The sequence below is a fragment of the Cenococcum geophilum genome (genome assembly GCF_001692895.1).
Source record: "Cenococcum geophilum 1.58 unplaced genomic scaffold K441scaffold_1, whole genome shotgun sequence".
In the NCBI taxonomy this organism is placed as follows: domain Eukaryota; kingdom Fungi; phylum Ascomycota; class Dothideomycetes; order Gloniales; family Gloniaceae; genus Cenococcum; species Cenococcum geophilum.
The window spans coordinates 4591978-4612163 of NW_027137559.1; the positions used below are offsets into that span (position 1 = coordinate 4591978).

Genomic DNA, 20186 nt, shown 5'->3' on the forward strand with positions numbered 1-20186 from the left:
GCGTGCATTAGGGTTGACGAATGTCCATGTCCATCCGAGGTTCTCGTCTGCAACTAAGGTCTTCTGAACCCAGCATCTGATCTTCATTTCCAACGTATGCTTGGAACATATTAGGGTTATGGTGGCGGTAGAAGAGGTGAGCTCGCTCTTTAGGAGTACGAAGAGTGAGTGAGGGAGTAAATAGTACGGCATCTCATGGAGAATGGATAAGAATAAGGTGATCTCGGAGAAAATATATTGCGCAGGTGATGGATTGCAGTATTACTCGCTCATGTAGTACTCTAGGGACCTTCCAGGCCTTGGTGGTAAATCCATAAGAATCAATCCGCTTCATTCGGTGTCAGTATCTTGATGTGAGAGAAGGAGCTCAGGATCAGGATCGTCGTCATCCGTATCAAAGAATTTCTGATTCGAATATGACTGGCGACTGGGTTCAGGCGAGGAGTTTGGTTCATGGTCCAGGCTGCTGTGCGTTGCTGGCTCATTTTCCGAAGTGTCTGAATGTTGCTCAGCATCTGATCTCGAGTCTGGCATGAGCGACAAAGCATTCTCTAATATTTCTCGACCTTGCTTAAAAGCTTCAAGCTCAGCGCCGATGCAACAGACCAGCAATTTCCAGTTCTTTGATTCCGCTAGTTTCAGTTTGCTTTCGATATAGAGCATCGTTCTATCCATACGCGAAATGAGGCCTTTGATGCTATTGTCTGGTGGGGCTGGACTCATGTCATTTGGGTCACGACTTCTCCCCATTTTCTGCATCTCTTCTTGAAGACCCGACTCAAAGTCGGTGATGTTATTAATAACATCATTCCACAGAACAGCGCCTTCTTCCAGAGCATCCCTATCAATATCCACTTCTTGGTAGCTCTCCTCGAGTCTCGTTTGCTCATCTTGCCAGTAATCCTTGGCCATAGCCAGCGTGCGGCGCTTAGGTGGGAGGGAAAAGAAAGTCGAAGTTTTTGATAGGTTGCGGTGAGACTCAGGAGGTGGTCGCGCGAGAAATTTCGTAACTTCCAATTCGAGGAGAGACAGTGAGGCTTTGTAAGAGGACAGCTTCGCTTCCACAGCATTCTCAGTCTCAGATAGCTCTTCTAAAATTCTTCGATGTTTGGCTTTCATCCCCCACAACTTTTCCTCCAGTTGCCTAATCTCGGTTTCAAGTTTGCTAGCTTCCTCTTTGAGTGTATGTGCCTTTGATCTAGTTCCGTTTTTCTCGATGGTCTGAATTCTTTGCTCGAGACCGTTTCGCTTAGCTTCCCATTTAGTTATCCTCTCCAAGACAACTTGATTCTTTGACAGATCCGATTCCAATAAGTAGGATTCTTCTTCTTTAACAGCAGCGAGCTGTTGAATCCTTCTATATATTCCTCGTCGAGCGGCTCGGAGATTGTATTTGCGGCGACTCGGCTGTCGAGGAGGGTTTGTGGCATTCCTTCGCATACTGGAAACCGTTGGAGTGCTGCTGCCAGTGGAAGTGTGATCGTCTAGTTGGCCGTTGCCTAATCCAGCCATGAGACCCTCTGCTTGAGCATCCAGAAGATCTTGCAACTCTTCCTCTAGATGTCTTGCTTTCCGTTGTACAGCCAGCAAATCATCCGGTACTCTTGCCTTCTGGTCCAATCTTACTGGGGAAGCGTACATGCTTGACGCGACAGGCCGGGGTGGAAACGCGGGTAAAGCTTGTGGAGAGAGTGGGGAGGTGTCGTAGAGTTGGAGCTCGTGGTGATCTTCAGAAGGGTTCCGAAGCCTCGGTGAAAGTGGACCGAGTATGGAGTTGATTAAAGACATGCTGGAAAATTATTTGAGGATTCGTATGAATTCCGCACGAGCTCCTGGAGCTTTTCGTGAGCTCCAGGCACCCCAGTGAAGTGGTGGCTTAAGCATCGTTATGGTTGCTAGTCTTGATCCAGGTGACTTCAGGCGCAGTAATCATGCACGTGATTACATCCAAGGCTCAATGATTCTGTCATCCAGTTTCGATGTTGGGCCACCTAACATCAATCTACAACAGTCCACAACAGTCCAGAGTTTGAGAGATGCCCCTGATCTTACCTATTTCATTCCTTGTGGCGTTTCGTAACCTCGGTTCTGCGCCTGACTCTGAGTCCGGGCGAAATCACACCAATAAGCCTCCCGGCAATACAGATGCACTTGCATCCGAAGCATCTTAGAGGGCCTTGCACAACATCACCACTTTGTCGCTTTGGTATAGGATCCGGGACGGACGAAAATCTCGTATTGGAAATAGATCTAACCGGTACCGAAATATTGCCTCTTTTCCTGTCCTAGCTTAGCCACATGTCTACGACAGCCTCCAGCTCGAACATGCCAAGTGTAAGAGATGGGAGAATACTTTTCCAGCTACCTTGGCGATGCGTGGAATTGGTCAATGCACGTCTCTCCACACACTTAGGTAAGCGCCAAGAAGCCTCCAAGAAGTTTCAGCAGCGGAATCCCTCCAAGTGTTTTGGTAAGCATATTTAAAAATACTTTAATTTTACTTTTATGTATATGCGTCTACATTCTATTATAAATACATATAAAAAATATCATAATTATGTGCACAACCTGTGCGTGCACGGAATTAAATTTTCTCACTGTCAAGCTCTGTGATCTGCGCTTTGGGAGATCGCAATAAAATTGTTGTCTCCACAGTACCACAATTTTAACCTGCTAGTTCTCATTCAGCCCTCAAACGAACATGACTTGGTAATGTCAGAAAGCGTTGCTTCCAGTTAAATATAGTCAAGTTCTTAACAGATTCAGCTCTTTCCGCTCGGCGGGAGAACTTGGCGGGAGAACTTGGCGTATGAGCCTCAGACCTTGGCAAGCAGCATTCGTCAGTCCCATGGGCTGTGTACTTCTATTGAGCCTTACTTTCTTTTCCAACTCTCTTGTCAGTATGACTTGGCTTACCTTGTACTTGGCTGTAACGTCGACGCAACTACATGGCGCAGCGTCTAAATCTTCAGAGACCTCTAGGTCATTCTTAGTAATATTCACCTTTCCTTATTACGTTCGCTGAACCTCTGCTGCGCCGGCTCTCCTCAGAGTCAGTCCTTCTTTAAAATTGGCTTTCAGCTCTTCTCCACATTTGTAATCGTCAATTATAAGTGCACGTTGATCGTCGCTCACTTGACCCATCGGAAGAAATTCTCCTGCTTATATTACAACAACATATAATCCGTCGCAAGAAGCACCGGCAAGAAAGACAGTAACAATACTCTCACTCAGATCGACTACATTTTTCGAATATCAATCATTACGCTGTTCATTCAACACTATGTTTTTCAAAGAGTTTTCCGGATTTCTGCTACTCACCGGCTATGCCTCTGCTAGCTGCCTTCATGGCACCTCACATCTTTTACGGCGCGCTACCCCCGATGGAGGTGTGGAGGTTAGTAAATTTGGCTATACCGAACTCGAAGGTCCTCTCCACTGGGCTGGCCTATCTACGGACAACAGCGCCTGCGCTATTGGTACCAGACAGTCCCCGATAAATATGGGTATGTCTAACTTAAAACTCCTCATGTCAATGCTATTCTATGGCTGCAATACTGACGACAACAAGATTCTTCTATCCATACTGTGGCCGAGGCCCCTCAGATTTGTATACCCAGCGTAGAGTCAGCCGAGTTCGAGAACTTGGGGTCAACCGTTGAAGTAATCGTTAATGGCACGGCTACTTTCGATGGAACCAACTACTCCTTGAAGCAATTCCATTTCCACACGCCATCCGAACATCGGATCGACGAGGAGTACTTCCCACTAGAAATGCACATGGTACACGAAGCAACCGGTCCGTCCCCCTATCCCCAAAACCAAATGTCGAAAAATGGAAAATAAATGAAAAAAAAAAGCTCGCAGCTAACCAAAGCACCAGACAACTCGAGCCGCATCGCCGTCGTCAGCGCCCTCTTCCAACTCACCGCCGACGGCAGCACGACCGACCTCATCACCAACGTAACCAAGAACCTAGCCGAGATCGCCACCCCGGGCACCGTCACCGAAACCGGCCCGCTGGACTTCACCTCGCTGTCGGCGCAGCTGACGACCACGCCGCTCCTCCAGTACACGGGCTCGCTGACGACGCCGCCGTGCGCCGAGGGCGTCATGTTCCTGGTCACGCAGAAGCCGCTGCCGCTCAACGTCGCGACCTTCAACGCGATCAAGTCCGTCGTCAAGTTCAACTCGCGCTTCACGCAGAACGAGTTGGGCGAGCCGAACCTGCTGGTCGTGGCGGCCAACAAGCTCAAGAACGTGACGGCTTCGAGCAACGGAACTGCTAGCTAGAGGGGTGGCATTCTGTGCGTTTGGCGGATAGTGCCGACGCTCGGCAGGTGATGCTGGTCACCGGGTGGGTGTGGTGGGGGGCGAAGATTTGTTCCGACGGGCAGCATGCAGGTGGTGAAGATTGCGGGATCTCGGGCGCTAAGTGATGCAGATCTCTGTATTTCTCCTAGAANCATGTACTCTTGTTTTTGTTCTGCGTTTTGGGGCTAGACATTTGGCGTGTTTTATGTTTTTTTTTTGGCTTAGGCCGGTTTGATGTGGATGTATGAGTAGCATTGTTGGGGTTTGGATGGAGCATTGATAAATCGATGCAAATAGAGACAGCGTGCATATCTTGGGGTTTTGACCTGCTCGTGGAGTTATGTCGTTTATAGTTGTGAGTGTGAATAAAGTCAATTCAAGCAATCCTCCACTCTAATCAACCCACCCCAAGCCTCGCCAAGTCCCACCGCGCCAACCTCTTAACCGTTGATCCAAGCCGAATCCCACCGTACAGCCTGTACTCGGCCCCTGCAGGGTCTCCGACTTTTGCTCCGCAAAAGGCCTCGCGTAGCGAGGCCCTACTAGCTCAACGATAATCACACACTCAACGATAACATCTGTCAAAAATCATTAATTTACTCGTCCCTAGTATTTTCTATGGCCAAAAAAAAGCGCGAATTATCTGATTATGATGCTACTGTCCTCCGCATTAAAGCCGCGCTTAAAGAGCTCTATGTAGTACCAAATCTAAATATCCTCTAATACGCTAGGTCTCACAACCTACCCTACCAGAGGCTCAACCGAGCTTATAAGGGCGGAAAAAATCGTAAAACCTGCTTAAAAATAAATGCCCTGCTCACCGAGGAGCAGGACTACTCTCTCCTACGCTATATTGACTTTGTAGACAATATAGGCTTCGGTGTACGCCATAATTTAGTACGCCAGCAATGCGACGCAATCCTAGCTGCCTCACATACTGGGGCTGGCTCACCCCCTTACTGTGGGGTCCATTGGGCTCAAAGATGGCTACAAGAGCACCCGTAATTTAGGAGAGTTAAAGCAAAGCCTATAGAGGTGTAGAGAAAGCTTGCGCAACAGCTAGAGGCTATTTAGAAGTGGTTTAATAAGCTAGGGGTAAAGATTAAAGAGCTAGCTATAACCTAAGAGGATCTATATAATATAGACGAATGTGGAGTTTAAATTAGGGTTGCTAAGAACCAGTATGTATATACAAAGCACGGTAAGTAGGTAATTATCCTAGGATTCTACTAGCAATTAATCCTAATGCTGTACGGCAGATATTTATACCTTATTTGAATAACCGTGAGCAGGTCTCCCTAGTAGAGGCTATCTCAGCCAGCGGCGTCGCGATTGCTCCTATGATTATAGTTAAAGCAGCGACTATCTTAGAGGGCTGGATTATGGACCTTCCGGACGATTATCTTATGCATAAAAGCGAAACCGGGTATAGTAATAACGAGACCAGTTTAGATTGGATAAAGCATTTTAATAAGATAACCTAGGGGCAAGCTAAGGGTAGATGGAGACTACTGCTAATGGACGGATATGGATCCTATTTTACTAGAGAGTTTATCGAGTACGCTATAAGTAATAGGATACAGCTCTGGGCGCTCCCTCCGCATACTACCCACTTCCTCTAGCCTCTAGATGTAGGGTGCTTCTAGCCATTAAAGTGGTACTAAGGCAAGGTGCTTGACTGGGCCTCTCGCAGTGGCGCTACTGAAATATCTAAGACTGATTTCTTTGCTACTATAAAGGAGGTTCGTTAGCAGGCCTTTAGGAGTAGTACAGTCCTTAGCGGGTAGAGGCGAACTAGATTATATCCGTTTAAACCTAAGCTAGTTATTAATTACCTTAAGGCTCTAGAAGGCACTAATTCTCTATAGGAGGCAGCACTAGCACGCAGAGCTGTCCCTAGGCCCTTAACGCCTCCTTAAGTCACCCCTGAGCCCGGCCGCCCTAGCTGGAGTACCCCTCTTACTATACAAACGCTTTAAACCCAGAACGCTTAAGTAAAGGGGATCATCGAGCAGTGGCTGCCGTCGCCAATAGCAATCAATATAGCTTGTACGCTAAGAGGAGGAGAAGCGTAGGCTACTAACTTAGCTAGTTTTCAAAAGGACCTACTTAACACCAAGGCAGCAGAGAATACCCATGAGGAGCGCCGTAAGCGTAAAAGGAGAGTAATAACAGCTAGCGGAGGACCTGTCTACGCAGGCAAGGCGCGAGAGATGTCAAAGAAACGCAAAGTTAATAAGATACAGGCCCTTAACCGACAGTTAGCAAGGCTTAAGGCGCGAGAGCGCCAGAAGGTCTTCACGCGGTAGGCCAAGCTTCGCCCTACTGTACGCAACCATGGCAAAATATACGGGCGGAGGCAGCTTAAGGACGAGCCAAGGCGTAGGGACGTCTCCAAATGGCTAAAGGATAACTATATTAAGCTCCAGGACCGCTGCTGGGAGTCTATTAAACGTGCAGGCCCGTACGGGCCACGCATTAAGGTATAGCCTACTACTAAGGACATAACGCCTGCTGTTAATGTCGCCGCGCAGCACTGAGCCTCTGATAACCCCTACGAGCTTCTACTACGTCAGAAATGGACTGCAGAGGCGTCAGCTAGTGCTCCTATTTTTATAAAGGACGACTCTAACTCCGGGGAGAACGCTAGCAGTAAATTAAACACCTCCAGCGCCTCCTTTGGCAGCGATAAGCTTAGAGATTACAAGCAATTTGGATCGGATGAACTCCTACGTGATGAGAGGATTTTATAGCCTTATAAAATAGGTGTAGCCTTAATACAATCGTCACAATTAAGTTTGTTATCGTTGAGTGTGTGATTATCGTTGAGCTAGTAGGGCCTCGCTACGGGGCCGAGTACGAGCTCCGGCGTCTCCCCCCCCGTTGCGCAGCGCGGTACACACGCAATTTCGCTAATATTTAGTCAAGTGCACCATCCAGCGTAGATACTGTGCACTTACGAAAAAGGCTGTGCACTCCTAAGCAAGGTATGTGCACTTACAAGAATGGTAAAGTCTTTGATTTTTAGGCTTAATTGTAAGAGTTAAACTTGAAGTTCTCTAGTGTGCAGGAAAGCGAAATTGCGTGTGTACCGCGCTGCGCAACGGGGGGGAGACGCCGGAGCTCGTACAGGCTGTAGATAGATGTACTCACACAACCGCGTCACCGTTTCTGATTTGCCCTTCCGTAACACCGTATCGCACACATAAAGCACCGGAACCGTGAACAGGATAAAATGGTATCATTTCCCCGACATCGTTTCATTTTCCTTCCCTTCCCCCCCTCTCCCCATCACTTCGTTCCATCCTCCAAAAACCCGCGTCATCCCATCCCATCACATCTCACCGCACCTCCTCTCCACCAAAGCAAACGCCCAACATCAAAACCTCACCCAGCTAAGAAGGAAAATAATAATAATCAGGGGGCCGCACTATCATCACACAACCCCTCTATGCCCAACGAGAACCCCCTCACCCCAAAACAAAGGAATCAACAAGCCAAAACCCTACAGCTTAACCCCCCACACGCCCCTCCCGCCACACACACCGACCCACTCGCCGCCCTGCGCCGTCAACCCGCTCTGCGGCGCCCAGCTCAGATTCCCAACCTCGTACTCGCACCGCCAGCTGGCATACGGCCCCTTCTGCCCCACCGCGCTCACCGCGCCCGCCGCGCCGCTGCCGCCGGCGCCGGCGGCCGCAGCAGACGGCGGGTTATTGATGGAAGGGGGGGCGGGGGCGTCGCCGTTCAGCGCGGCGCTGTTGTGCGCGTGGATGAGGTCCCAGACGAGGACGAGGGAGTCGTCGGCGCCGGAGGCGAGCATGCCGCGCCGCGAGGGGGACCACTCGATGCTGTTGACGGGGGCGGAGTGGCCGCGGAGTTCGAGGAGCGCCTGGCCGGGCTGCCGCACATCGAGGATGCGGATCAGGGGGCTGTCGGCGGCGAAGGTGGCCAGGAGGTGCGAGTCGTGGGGGGAGGCTGGGGGGNGGGGGGGTTAGTTTGGGGAGGGCCAGGAGATGGTGGGGTGACGTACCGGCAAGACGGAGCAGGGGGGGTGCGTAGGACATTGTCTGCTGGGCTTTTGTGGGAGACATGCGGCCTGGGGAGCCTGGTGCATGGTTAGTTCATGTGTTGGTGGAGAGGGAGGGGTTGGGATGGGTACCTTTCCCGTCTTTGTCGCCGGGCTGCTTCTCGGACGGCTCGTAGATGATGGTGCTGTGCTCCAGACTGCGCAGGTCGAACATCCGCACGCTGCCGTCTGCGCCGCAGCTGACGAACACGTCAACGCTGCCGGCGCAGAAGCGGACGTCGAAGACTTCCTTGTCGTGCGCGATCAATTGCGTTTTCGCAGTCAGAGTCGGAATGTCCCATATCGTGCAGGTAGTGTCGATGCTGGAGGTAATGATGAGTTTCGGGGAGAGGGTATTCCAGTCAAGGGACGTGAGAGGTGCGGTGTGTTCGGGCGTCTTCGAGTTGGAGAGGAGAGCGAGCGGGGTGAGCTTCTGAGGTGGAGGGTCTCGGGTGTTCACTGAAGAACTTCGCGTTATCGTGTTGCTTACGCTGGAAGCAGAGGATTGAGGGAGAGACCATAGCCGGAGATGGTCGCCGGAGGTAGCGAGGAGATCGGTGGATTGTTTCTGTGAGGAAGGAGGTTCCCAAAGTATTCGTGTGACGGGATATGAGCAGGTAGCTTCGGCGATGCGAGTATATTCTAAGCCGAAGGATGGCGCGCCTGGTGAGGTGACTTCTTGTGGGGATATTTGGGTATCGAGAATTTGTATCTGGGTAGAGAGTTAGAAACCAACACCACGCTAACGGGCAAAACGATTCCCGATTTGGTTCGGACAGGATAGTTTACAAAGTTGTGAGTGTCCTCCAGATAGCTCCCTACAGCCATCTTGCCGGCACTACTTCCTCCATGTACCGGCCATTTGCACCAATCATACGCGTACACACCCCACGGCGCCAGATAATTGCTGTTTGAAGGTACCCGGTCGCTGTCGTTAAAGAAAGCGCCTCCTCCTAACGCTTCGTTCTCCATGTTTGAGTTCGCTCGCGGCCGTATATCTGCCAGACCTAAAGGAGAGTTTGAAGCTGCTCCTGATGGTGTGGTTGCGGAGTAGTATTTCTGGCCAGGCGTGGCCGCGTACTTCGGGTTCTCTGGTGTGTTGGAGAAGGGAATATATTTCTGTTCCAGGCCAGCCGGGCTCGATCTCGAATAGGTATGTGAGGGATGTGAGGAATGCGAGGTATTCATGGTGTTGGAACGGGTGGGTAAGGTATACTGTTGTGCGTTGGTGGAGATATGCGGCATGGTGGGGACGGTTGTGGGAGCGGTATATGCGGAGGCAGGACCTGGTCTCTGAGAATTGCTGCCCGGCTGCAAGCTGCCAGGAACATTGCTGGAAGGAGCGTTTGTGTAATGCGAGCCCTGGGGAGTGACCTGCTGGAGGTTTATATTGGGCGCAGCGCCTGCCGAGTACTGATCGGGTGAGTTGTACAGCTGCTGTTGCTGTTGCTGTTGCTGTTGCTGTTGCTGTTGCTGCTGTTGCTGTTGCTGCGGTTGCTGCGGTTGCTGGTGCTGGTGCTGCTGCGACGGCGGCGGTTGCTGGTGCTGCTGGGGCGCTTGCGAGGAGCCATGTTGGCCCATTGTGTTGGTAGAAGATATATGCAGCTCCTCGGGCGTCCTCCCCAGCGTCTGCGAGCGTCTCGGTGTTTCAAAGGTCTGAGAACTTCGTGAGTTGTTTACGGCTGAAGAAGCCCCTGGGCCAGGCAGTCCGGGTATCGATGGCGGGGCCGTTTGTCCTCCACCATGAAGGCCAGGAGCATTCCCGCTGCCAGGTAAGAGAGCGTCGGTGCCGGCTGTCGTTGTTCCAGAAGTTGCTGTTCGCAAGCTGCCTGTGGGCGCGCCAATGGAGCCCAGCGCCTGCGCAGCTTGGTAGAGGCCGGCAGCAGGGGAGTTTGGCTGCGCGTTCTGGTGGTGGTGAGAGTGGAACGNCATGATGCCGTCGTTCGCAGTCCGGCCTGGGACTACCAAGGCACAGATACGGCAAACAAGAGGTTCTTGTGGTGTTTTGTTTGACCCGGGCTGACGAGCAATTCGAATGGTGGATGACAAAGCCAAACATTTCCAACGGCCGCCCTGCCCCCCGCAGTCCTTGATCCTCAGCGCCCTGAGCCTTTTAGGCGGGGCCTGCTGGAGGTCCGCCAACACTCTGAGCCGGGCAGTAGACGAACGCCAGCAGATGAACGCCAACAGATGAGCGCCAACAGACCACACTCTCTCCGTCGTTTGACACGCCTCTACTCGCCCTTTCCCACAAGGGCATTCACCGCACTCACGATAATGCCGCCGTTGCACAAGGACTACCGCCGCTCTCTTCTCCTGCTATCACCCGCACCCTCGCCGCCCACCTTTGCCGCACTGAAAGCAGCGTACGGTTCACCCCTGTTCTCAGTGCTCAGAGAACTGGCTCGCTCTCCTACCAGATCACAGGGGACTACCATTCTAGATATTGCTCTTCCGTGCGAACATCTCTATAGGCGACAAAGTGTTCCGCGGAACGCTCTCTATTCAACCACTCAGAGCTTGTTGGCGGGTCTCTACAAGTTAATCTGTGTCATCTCTGCAAAGGAGTCAATTGACGTGGGAGACTCGGAAGGGATCGATGCACGCGTTCTTCTAGTAGCCTATCCTCGGAACGGACAACTGGATCAGTCTCTCGAATCGCGTCCTGGAAGCGAGTCCCAAGGCCCTATTATCGACATCCAGACTTTAGCTTGCAGTCAGAGGTCATGGGAGACAGTCTACGCCATCGAGTCTGAAGAGGGCGAGCAGATACTCAAGAATTTTCTCTTGGCAGGGAAGGCTGACAGAGAGGTGCACAGAGTCCGAGGGGGCATTGTCCAAGTTTCCGCCAAGGACGAGCAAACACCACCGACAGATGCTCCAGCCCACTTCAAACGACACCTCTCGGTTGTGCTTGGTGGCACTTTCGATCATCTACATATTGGTCACAAATTACTACTCACAATGTTTGCTTTTGTTCTCGAGCCAGCATCTACGGTGGATGAAGGGGCTCAGAGAAGTCTAACCATAGGCATCACCGGGGACGAGCTGCTCAAGAATAAAAAGTTTGCTGAATTCTTGGAGAGCTGGCATGAACGGCAGCAAGCCGTCGACGGCTTTCTGAGGTCAATTCTCAACTTTGGGCCTACCAATGACAACCGCATCGCAGTGGAAGAGAAGACAGAACCTGGCCCGAATGGTCATGCCGTCTATGTCACACTGCCGTCCAGCCTCATTCTCAAGTATGTCGAGATCTGGGACCCGTTCGGCCCCACTATTACGGATGAGACAATTACCGCATTAGTGATTTCTGCTGAGACCCGGTCTGGCGGCAAGGCAGTCAATGCGAGGAGAGCGGAAAAAGAGTGGGCGCCTCTGGATATATTCGAGGTGGACGTTCTGGATGCTGAAGAGGAGGATGGCACGGTGACGCAAGGCAAGGTGGACGAGACGTTCCAGAGCAAGCTGAGCAGCACAGAAATCCGGCGAATGCAAAGTGAGAGATTTAGAAGCAGAAGCCACGTTTAATATGCCGCAATTGGGCGTCTTATGCGTCCAATGCCTGTATGATCAGCACGATTTGAGCGGCTAGGTATCGAGTCATTGCATTGGATGCATTCGAAGCATTGGAGGCAGCGATCGTGATGCGAAATGAAAGAGGCCGACAGTGGTAAGTGCATCGAGCGGGTACCTTCCCGAGAGCTGGTGTAACAGTGGTGGAGGGCCGACTGCGCTCGGAGAAAAGGCCGAATCCTGGGCGACAGCAATAGTTCAAGCCACACAGGAACACATGGCGGTCGTAGACGGGTAGGGGATTCACGGTGCAACAACGGTAAGGACGGTAAGGGAGCAGGCGTTGGCTCAGTACGAACAGAGGCGATGTGCGTGGAGATGGGGATTGCGTCAGAGACAAGGCAAAGACAGGACTGGTGTGTTGGGCAGGTTGTCGCGCACGTCGACCGAAGGAAGGGATGACTGCAGATTGTAATCCTTCTCTGTGCAAGAGTGCAGAAAAGAGGCGAGGTCGAGCAGGGAGGCAAAGCATCCGGGCTGAGCAGCAAGCGGACATTTTTGTATGCAGCTTGGGGTATGGAGTAGCCCGTGGAGGCAATTGGACGCGGATTGATTCGGCGTTGGCGAGAATGGGCCCTTTTTGATGGGGCCTTTGACGTGAGCCATTGCCCATTCCCACATCGCATTTACACGTTTCAGGGCGTTTCTTCAGCCCTCTTGAGTGTGCCTCTAGGATGTGCCTCTAGGATGTGCCTCTACTGTAAGGGTTTTGCCTCCTGGTGGTGCCTCCGGGGGAGGTTGGGAGGTGTGTCCCCAGCCTACCAGGCCCTCCAGACCGACCCAGGACGCCGCCAGGGCTCGGCAGGGCGCGGCCAGGGCTTCTTGTGTGTCCATATAGCTCCATATAGCTGGTTCCCTCGCTCCAAGCCCTAGCCTCACGGCGGTGCGCCGGAAGGCACAGCCAAAGAGTCCCTAGCCGGTCACGCCCTCGGCTGGCGACGCACGTCACACTCATCGCGCTCGTTACGGCCATCGGGGCGCTCTCGTGCGGCGTTCTTCAAGCGCTTGTCAGCACCAATTGAGAGGGTATTCTCCAAGACCGCGGAGGCTATGGCTGCGTTGCCAGCGAAGCGCTGCATCAGCGGCGGGCAAGGGTTCAGGGTGGCAGGCAGTGGCAGGCGGTGGCAGGCGGTGGCAGGCGGTCGTTCAGTCGCTGAGGGCGGGCGTCCGCGACTACGGTCGAATCCCCCTTGGCCTCCTCATGCATGGCACAACACTCCATCGAAATCGATTCCTGCGGGACACGACATGCATCACTGGCCGTCCCGCGCGAAACTCCGCAGATACATTGGGTCATGTGACCTAGCTTTTCCTGCTCTTCCTGCTGCCATTGGCCTCATTGGCCCGCCACGACTCCACCCAACAGCTGGCGTGCATGCGATTTCTCTCCGACCTGCCCACTCGAACTTCATCCACGATAGCGCTCGGCTGACACCGCTGCACCTTGCTACTCTGCTGCTGTCATGTTGCAGCCAGCGCCTTGCTTTTATTATGTACCGCCGCGATTGCCGTGACCTCAATTCCACGCACGACTCTCCTGCTGATTCTCAACACCACGGTCAGTCCAGCTCTGCCCTATCTCCCATATCGCCCATTAGCATCACCCGCTCCACCAACTGATGCTGGCGAACCCCGACGCCCGCACACGTGCCCTGTCGTGTTCCAACCTCTGCCTTCAGTCGTTTATCCGGTAGATGATTTCCTTACCCCGCGTCTGTCGCCATGGACTCCGTTCCCGGCATTCTCAAGTTATCCAACGAATTGTTGCGCGAGATCCTTGACCATATCGAAGCAGACCCTGAGAAGCTGGTCAGTCTCGACCGCCGCGCCTACCTGTCCCAGGAGAGCTTCAAACCGCCTCCGCCGCCTGCGCGAGACCAGGCTCAGAACATCAGCAACTTCAGACTCACCTGCAAAAGATTCTCCGAGTTAGGGGCTGTCCATCAGTTCGCCCGCGTCACCACCAGATTTTCACGAAAGGGTTTGAAGCGATTGGAGAACATTGCTGGCCAGGACCATCTTGCTAAACATGTCAAAAAATTCAGCTACATGGTGCCCTATTTCTACGTCGAGGGTTTTTCTCTCCAACCCCCCCCCCATCTTTTGACTAAGAATCTTTACTAACCGAGTCTCAGGAAGAGAGCGGGTGCGAGAGCTGCTGCCGAATCTGCCAGACAGTCTCGGCTTTTTGGACGTCAGGCACTTTGTGCGCAAAGTCACCGAGCAACGGGAGATTGTGCAGTCGGAAGAAGATGCCCGAGTGCTGAACAAGGCCATCTCGGCATTCACCTCTCTCCAACACGTCCAGATTCTACGTGTGCAGGACCAAGAAGATGGACTTTTGCTGGCCTACATTCGTCAGCATGACGAACTCAACCAGCTCGTGGAATTAAAATGGCCCCCAGCGTGTTCTCACAGCACAAAGACGATTGGCGCAGCGCTGCTCGCCTCACGATCGCCGTGTACGCGCTTCTCCTCGCCCATGTTAAGTCCACAGAGTGTGGTCGTTTGGGCACGTGACCCACCGAATACCTTTGCGATTCTTGCGGAGCGCCTCACGTGTCTAGAGCTCCATTTTGACGATGGAACAGACCTGGATAACCGGATGAAAGAGCTATCTTCGCTGTCCAAGGTTGTTTTCAACGCGGCAAAGAACATGCAGGCCGTGCACATTGGCTTTCCTTCGCACAGGCCATTAGGTCTTAAATTAGAAGAGATTTTTCACAACGTCAAATGGGAAAAACTTCTCGCGTTTGGCATCCAAGCCTGGAGGTTAGACGCGGATGAAATCATCGCCCTCGCACGGCGACACCGCGAAAAACTGCGGGGGTTACGGTTAAGAGACGTTCTCCTGAAAGACGGAAGTAGATGGAAGGATGTCCTGGCTTTTCTGAGAGACGACATGACGAGGCTGGATTGGGTGAGTTTACGGCGAATAGATTACGCCCAACACTTTGACGAACAATGGACCATCGGAGCAGAAGTTCCGGACGACCCGCCTGGCGGTGCCAGCGACAGCGACGAGGAGAGCGATTGGGATCCGCATGCGGATGCGCCTATCGACGACTCCCCCGACCACTCCGATTTCGACAGCACGGATTCCCCAGATACAGGCTCGGATGCAGGCACAGATGATGGACCAGAGCAAGGAGGAGGGATGGATTTCCCACTCTCACCTGACACGCCTGCTTCCGCACCGTGGTGCAATTGCAACGGCCGGACCGGTTATCCAGACAGCGCAGAAGACCTGGGCGATGACGGTGTAGCCGTTAGCTACTCGCAACGCAAACTCTGGGAGAAGTGGGTTGTCAGAAGGTGCACCGAGCACGGCCACAAGTAGGATATTTTGCCCGCTTCCACGGCACGAGGACAACTGCCACAGCTCCAGCACCCCGCAGATCCAGCCATTCTTCCGAGTCACGTACACGTCCAAGCATGCGGGCAGATTTTAGGCTATGTCCGAATGTCTGCCATCTTCACACAGATCGGCCTCACCGCTTTCCCTTTGGCGTGCTTTCCCTTTCACCTCGGTATATGTGTGGCCTTCTCAGTGCAGCATGGCGCTTTACAGGATACGACCACGTCGGGCATGAATTCATATGTACCAACACCCAACCACCCGCATTTTCCCCCACAAACAACTCATCGTCTCCAATGAATAACAATAAAGCCCCTGGTCTTACCACGTGCTCGGGTCCTGTTTTCCTCGCACTAACCTTCTTCTGGACTGCCATTACAAGGTGTTTTATGATCTGCATGTCTCGGCGCAGCTTTTTTTCTTAGTTCTTCGTCGGTTTTTTTCCCTGCGGCATTTTTAACCCCCGGCGTGGCTGTTTCAAACTAGCATTATTTTGTGATTTCAATTCTCCCCAACAAATTTACCAGCGCTGGCTGGAACTTTATTTTTTCTTCTATTTTTTTTTAATTTCTTGCAATATGTGGAGGATGCCATTTGGAGGATGCCTTTTCTCGTTAGTGGACAGTCTTGGTAATTCTCGTTCGAGCATCAAATATCTCCAATCTCCGATATTGACCTTGAACCCCCCAAAAAAAGCCTTAAAATATAGGAAATCACCCATACGCTCTCTCTCTCCCTTTCCCTCCCTACCCCCTCTCTCTGACCACATGACAACGAACTACATAACTGCGAGGGCAGCGAAGGAAATATTCCGTAATCGAAAACTACTACCTTCCTATAACGTTCTCCTGTCGGTCCCGTTTCGGACGATATATGCGGAATAATATAGTGAACTATATTTCTCAGCACGGATATACACACGCTTCCATCCCGATAGCAGAGTACCCAGCAACTCGCCTCCCGTGGCTCCAGATCCCTGTCCTGTATGCACCAACATTCTCCCTAAAACCGGACCCGCCAGCCTGCATGAACGTGCCGGTTCATTTTGCCAACGCACGTTCATCTTGGTTCCATCCGCTCTCTCCCCAGCGATCGCAGTTCTGCTGATGCTGATGCTGATGCTGATGCTGGTGCTAGTGCTGGTGCCTATTCTACACTGTTGGACAAGATTCGACGTTCCGCCCTGTGTATATCACCCGGTCCTAAGATCTGCGGCGCGGGCCTTGCATCCACATCGCTCAGATGCCGCGTTACAACGCATGTTCTGCTTCTCAAATCTTCCGTCGCGCCCCGTCCCTCGCTTCCGCTGCCAAGCGGCCGTCGCAGCTTAGCTGCCGTGATGGAACCCGGGTGTCCACATACCATACGCTAAATTGCCCTGTGCCGACCGAGAAAACATGCTGGCTACTAATGCACCGTCGCCCCCCTCCGCATCCCACTCATCCCGGCCCTCGTCCTTCCGGTCCTGCAAGTTTAGTCCTGTGAGCTTCCCGTCCTGCGAGTGTCCATCTTAGCTATTTCTATTCTGCGCATCCCATCACCGGCTTACCCATTTGGCACCGCTGACCGGAAATGCCCTCCCAACGCATGCGCCTCCCCTTGTCCATTCGCTCCCAGAAACCCATTCTCCATCTAGCCAAATGGCGCGTTATCCCGAACCTATCATCTTGCCCTGTTCTAAAATTGTCCGACTGCAGTCAATGCTGGCCTTTAGTATCCTTCCCCCCAACACACGCGACCACCCACACATGCAATTACGCCATCGCCCGTTCCCCCTCGCTTTCGCATACGGAAACGCCCGCGGCTAGCTAGCTACCTCGCCGAACACTTCACGAATAGAGCGGAAAGGTGATATAACGGAATACAGTCAAATCTCTTTAGTACGATACGGTTGGTTCGGCCGAGCGTATCGTAATACCAAGGGTATCGTTGTATTACATACTTGTATATAAAATGCACCCAAATTCAAAATTAGGTAATAATATTATGTATCTACGCTTATAAAGTTGTAATTAAGCGATCGGCTATACTAAAATATATCGCAATTAATTACTATTTGGTGTTTTAAGGTCGTCGGCCTTAAAGCCAACGCTTATGCCTTAATAGAGTTGTAATTACGTCTCTATTAGAATCGCTTTACTACTCCTTATAGAGACGAAGCTTTTATAAAGCTACGAGCGCCTTACTAAGCTTAATTTAAGGCTGCTTAATAACTTCTTTATTTGTTTCCATATCGCGATCAGGCCCTGCATATAGCTCTGCTACGTGCTTAATAAGATCCTCTAATAAATCCTCCACTTCCTTACCTAGTAGCTTAATAAAATCCTAAATATTTATTATATCGCGAATTCTTTCTGCGGCCTTTAGTTATTTCGCTATTTGCTCCATTTTAGTAATAACGGGAGGATCTATCCCTTGCACCGATGGCGTCCTATAAAATGTGGCCCGTGCACGCAGTCAAGAACATCAAAACTTTCTTGCGCACGCTGTGGACAAAAAAGTTGGCGAGATGCCTGCACCCACCTCTCCCTACCTAAATTTGTATGCGCACGCATAAATGCACTTATGCGGCTTATAGTAATTAATTTAGTCGTTATTTTAAGGAGTATATAGGCGAGATATAGTGGTAATAGGTGCATTCATGCGTGCGTATACAAATTTGGGGTAGGTACGGGCATCTCGCGTGTTTTCGCAGTCCTGGTAATGCGGCAGAACGACTTACCGCCCATATATGATTGGTGCGCACGGGCCACATTTTATAGGACGTTATTATCGGTGCAAGGGATATAGTCTTAAGGGCAAGGCCGTAGGCCTATATAAGAGCCAAATAATATAGACTTAATAAAGCAATTCTTAATTATTTATAGTGTAAATTAACCATCGAACTGCCTATAGGACGTAAATCTGCTTAATTAGATCCTTACCTTAAAGTAAACGCTTCACTATAAATTACAGCTAGTATCGCCTGTAGAGCAGCTTAAAGTTTATAATTATCCCTTAATTAAAAGGCTGGTATACTAAGGTGTAATTAGGAGGAAGGAACTCCACGCGCGTATTCTTAAGAGAGCTATTCTTAATTAGTGTTTAAATAGCTGCTTTATAGGCGCTAAAGCCGTTAATTAAAAGGAGTATCTTCCTATGGTATATCCTTTTATTAAACTAGGTAAGCTACTTAAGTATAATCACCGTTATTATCTAGGCCTTTTTATTAAACCTCTACGTAATATTTAATAAGGCTATATTAATATAATTGGCTGTAAAGTAACGTGGCCGTTATAATAAGCCAATTATAAGGAGAGGAAGCTTATCTAAGCCATCTATATTAGAGTAATAGCCTAGGGTAATCCGTACCTTTTACTTCTTTGTTTCTAATTAAGGCTTAGTAGCTAATATAGTATCTAGTATAGCCTTCCAAAATAGCCCGGTCTTATCTATATTATAAACGTCCTTTAATAAATAAGGCGCGATTGTTACGGACGCTTTAAGTACAATATTACGACTACTAGGAGAGGAGTTGGAAGAAGCTAGTTAGTTAATAAGAGCATAGTCCAGGATGGATCCGGTAGAGCTATATAACGAGGAATGGTACCAAGGTCACATAATGTGATCTGTATAATCTATAGGATCTATATAATCTGTGACAGAGTAGACAGAGCACACGTATATTATGTATAAGGAGGATTTTATAGGAGTACGGTTATGTATTTAAGGACCCTTAGTCCCTACCTAGATAGTTCCTTCTTTATAGTGATTCTTAGAATATAATTAAAGTTAATCTGTTAGGCAACCACTCCACTAGTTATTATTACGTTGTTAACTTACTTGTAATACCTATACACCTAGCCCAATAATAGGACCTACCGTAGTATCTACTACAAGGTTCCGTGACATAATTACTACCTAGTTATAGTTTTAATAAGTTAAACAATATACTACCAAAAGCAGCCACCACAACGCCATTAACGGCGGCAACTACTTTAAGGTTAGGTGATACCAGTATAGCAGATACTAACTTACAGCAGCCTATAACGGTTAGACAACTATAAGAGATAGTCGACCAGTTAATAGAAAACAATGCGACACTTAAATAAAGGATTAACGGGATAGGCGCAGCAAAGGTTAAGTTACCATTAATTGAGAGATTCTTAGGAGAAAGATTAAAGCTTAAAGGATTCCTTATGCAAATGTACTTTAAGATTGCGTAAGAGGGAGTAAAGCTAGTAATACCTATGGATCGAATAGCCTATATAGGGTTATTCCTATTAGAAAGAGCACTTAAATAGTTTAAGCCTTACCTTATAGAAATATAAGCTAATAGAATAATAACTACTAATTAGGACGTGTGGTTTATATTCTTAAGTTAGGAAGGGTTTAAGGAGCGACTTACGCAAATGTTTGGAGACCTGGAGGTAGTGACCATAGCAGAAAGAAAACTCTAAGATATTATGTAGTAAACCTTAGCAATTAAGTATATAACGCAGTTTTAAATATTAGTAATATAAGTAAAGTGGAATAATAAGGCGCTTATGGCACAGTATAAATAGGGACTTAAGGCTAAAGTCTAGGACGTAATTATTCTAATGGAAGATGTGGACACCCTAAGGGAATTAATAGATTAAGTAATAAAGATTAATAATAGGATTTACTAAAGGGAGCAGACTAAGAGAGGTTAGGATAGAGTTCTATAGTTATATAAGACGTAGAGTACATAACGACTAAAGCTAAGTTAGAAACTATAGTATAGCGCAGAGCTAATAGACCTAAGTGGTACTAAAGAAGCCTATAAGAGATAGAGTAAGAAACTATAGAAACCTAGAGGTTAAGGATCTAGTAATTATAGGACTAAGGAACATAGGCTAAACTAGGGATCTT

The 20186-nt window shown here is 50.1% G+C and overlaps 8 protein-coding genes across 8 annotated transcripts; 5 read left to right on the plus strand and 3 right to left on the minus strand.

The window, feature by feature from the left end:
• Positions 1-330: 330 nt before the first annotated feature.
• Positions 331-1788, minus strand: K441DRAFT_683435 (uncharacterized protein; the record flags this gene model as incomplete). Its single annotated transcript, XM_067651689.1, has 1 exon — positions 331-1788. The coding sequence occupies one exon, from the start codon at positions 1786-1788 to the stop codon at positions 331-333; it is 1458 nt and encodes a 485-aa protein (XP_067510454.1).
• A 1495-nt stretch (positions 1789-3283) lies between these two features.
• On the plus strand, positions 3284-4293 carry K441DRAFT_532143 (carbonic anhydrase; the record flags this gene model as incomplete). The annotated part of the gene is made up of 3 exons (XM_067642227.1): positions 3284-3506; positions 3572-3799; positions 3878-4293. 3 exons carry the CDS (start codon positions 3284-3286, stop codon positions 4291-4293), a joined length of 867 nt encoding a protein of 288 aa, XP_067510455.1.
• On the minus strand, positions 4222-4651 carry K441DRAFT_650489 (uncharacterized protein). The gene has a single exon (XM_067647043.1). The coding sequence runs from the start codon at positions 4467-4469 to the stop codon at positions 4290-4292; it is 180 nt and encodes a 59-aa protein (XP_067510456.1). The 5' UTR covers positions 4470-4651; the 3' UTR covers positions 4222-4289.
• Positions 4652-5037: 386 nt separating this feature from the next.
• Positions 5038-5319, plus strand: K441DRAFT_532227 (uncharacterized protein; the record flags this gene model as incomplete). Its single annotated transcript, XM_067642229.1, has 1 exon — positions 5038-5319. A coding segment is annotated over one exon (282 nt), but the record flags the coding sequence as incomplete, so codon positions are not given.
• A 2022-nt stretch (positions 5320-7341) lies between these two features.
• K441DRAFT_691856 (WD40 repeat-like protein) lies at positions 7342-10315 on the minus strand (the record flags this gene model as incomplete). The annotated part of the gene is made up of 4 exons (XM_067652514.1): positions 7342-8292; positions 8348-8422; positions 8477-9095; positions 9131-10315. The coding sequence occupies 4 exons, from the start codon at positions 10313-10315 to the stop codon at positions 7820-7822; spliced, it is 2352 nt and encodes a 783-aa protein (XP_067510458.1). The 3' UTR covers positions 7342-7819.
• A 176-nt stretch (positions 10316-10491) lies between these two features.
• Positions 10492-11825, plus strand: K441DRAFT_650490 (uncharacterized protein; the record flags this gene model as incomplete). The annotated part of the gene is made up of 1 exon (XM_067647044.1): positions 10492-11825. A coding segment is annotated over exon 1 (878 nt), but the record flags the coding sequence as incomplete, so codon positions are not given.
• A 1853-nt stretch (positions 11826-13678) lies between these two features.
• Positions 13679-15296, plus strand: K441DRAFT_683439 (uncharacterized protein; the record flags this gene model as incomplete). The annotated part of the gene is made up of 2 exons (XM_067651690.1): positions 13679-14030; positions 14092-15296. The coding sequence occupies 2 exons, from the start codon at positions 13679-13681 to the stop codon at positions 15294-15296; spliced, it is 1557 nt and encodes a 518-aa protein (XP_067510460.1).
• Positions 15297-15803: 507 nt separating this feature from the next.
• K441DRAFT_7795 (uncharacterized protein) lies at positions 15804-16309 on the plus strand. Its single transcript, XM_067654445.1, has one exon. The coding sequence runs from the start codon at positions 15893-15895 to the stop codon at positions 16196-16198; it is 306 nt and encodes a 101-aa protein (XP_067510461.1). The 5' UTR covers positions 15804-15892; the 3' UTR covers positions 16199-16309.
• The last annotated feature ends 3877 nt before the right edge of the window (positions 16310-20186 follow it).

Coding starts and splice junctions, on each gene's coding strand:
- K441DRAFT_7795 (XM_067654445.1), top strand. CDS start 15,893: ATGTGGAGGATGCCATTTGGAGGATGCCTTTTCTCGTTAGTGGACAGT.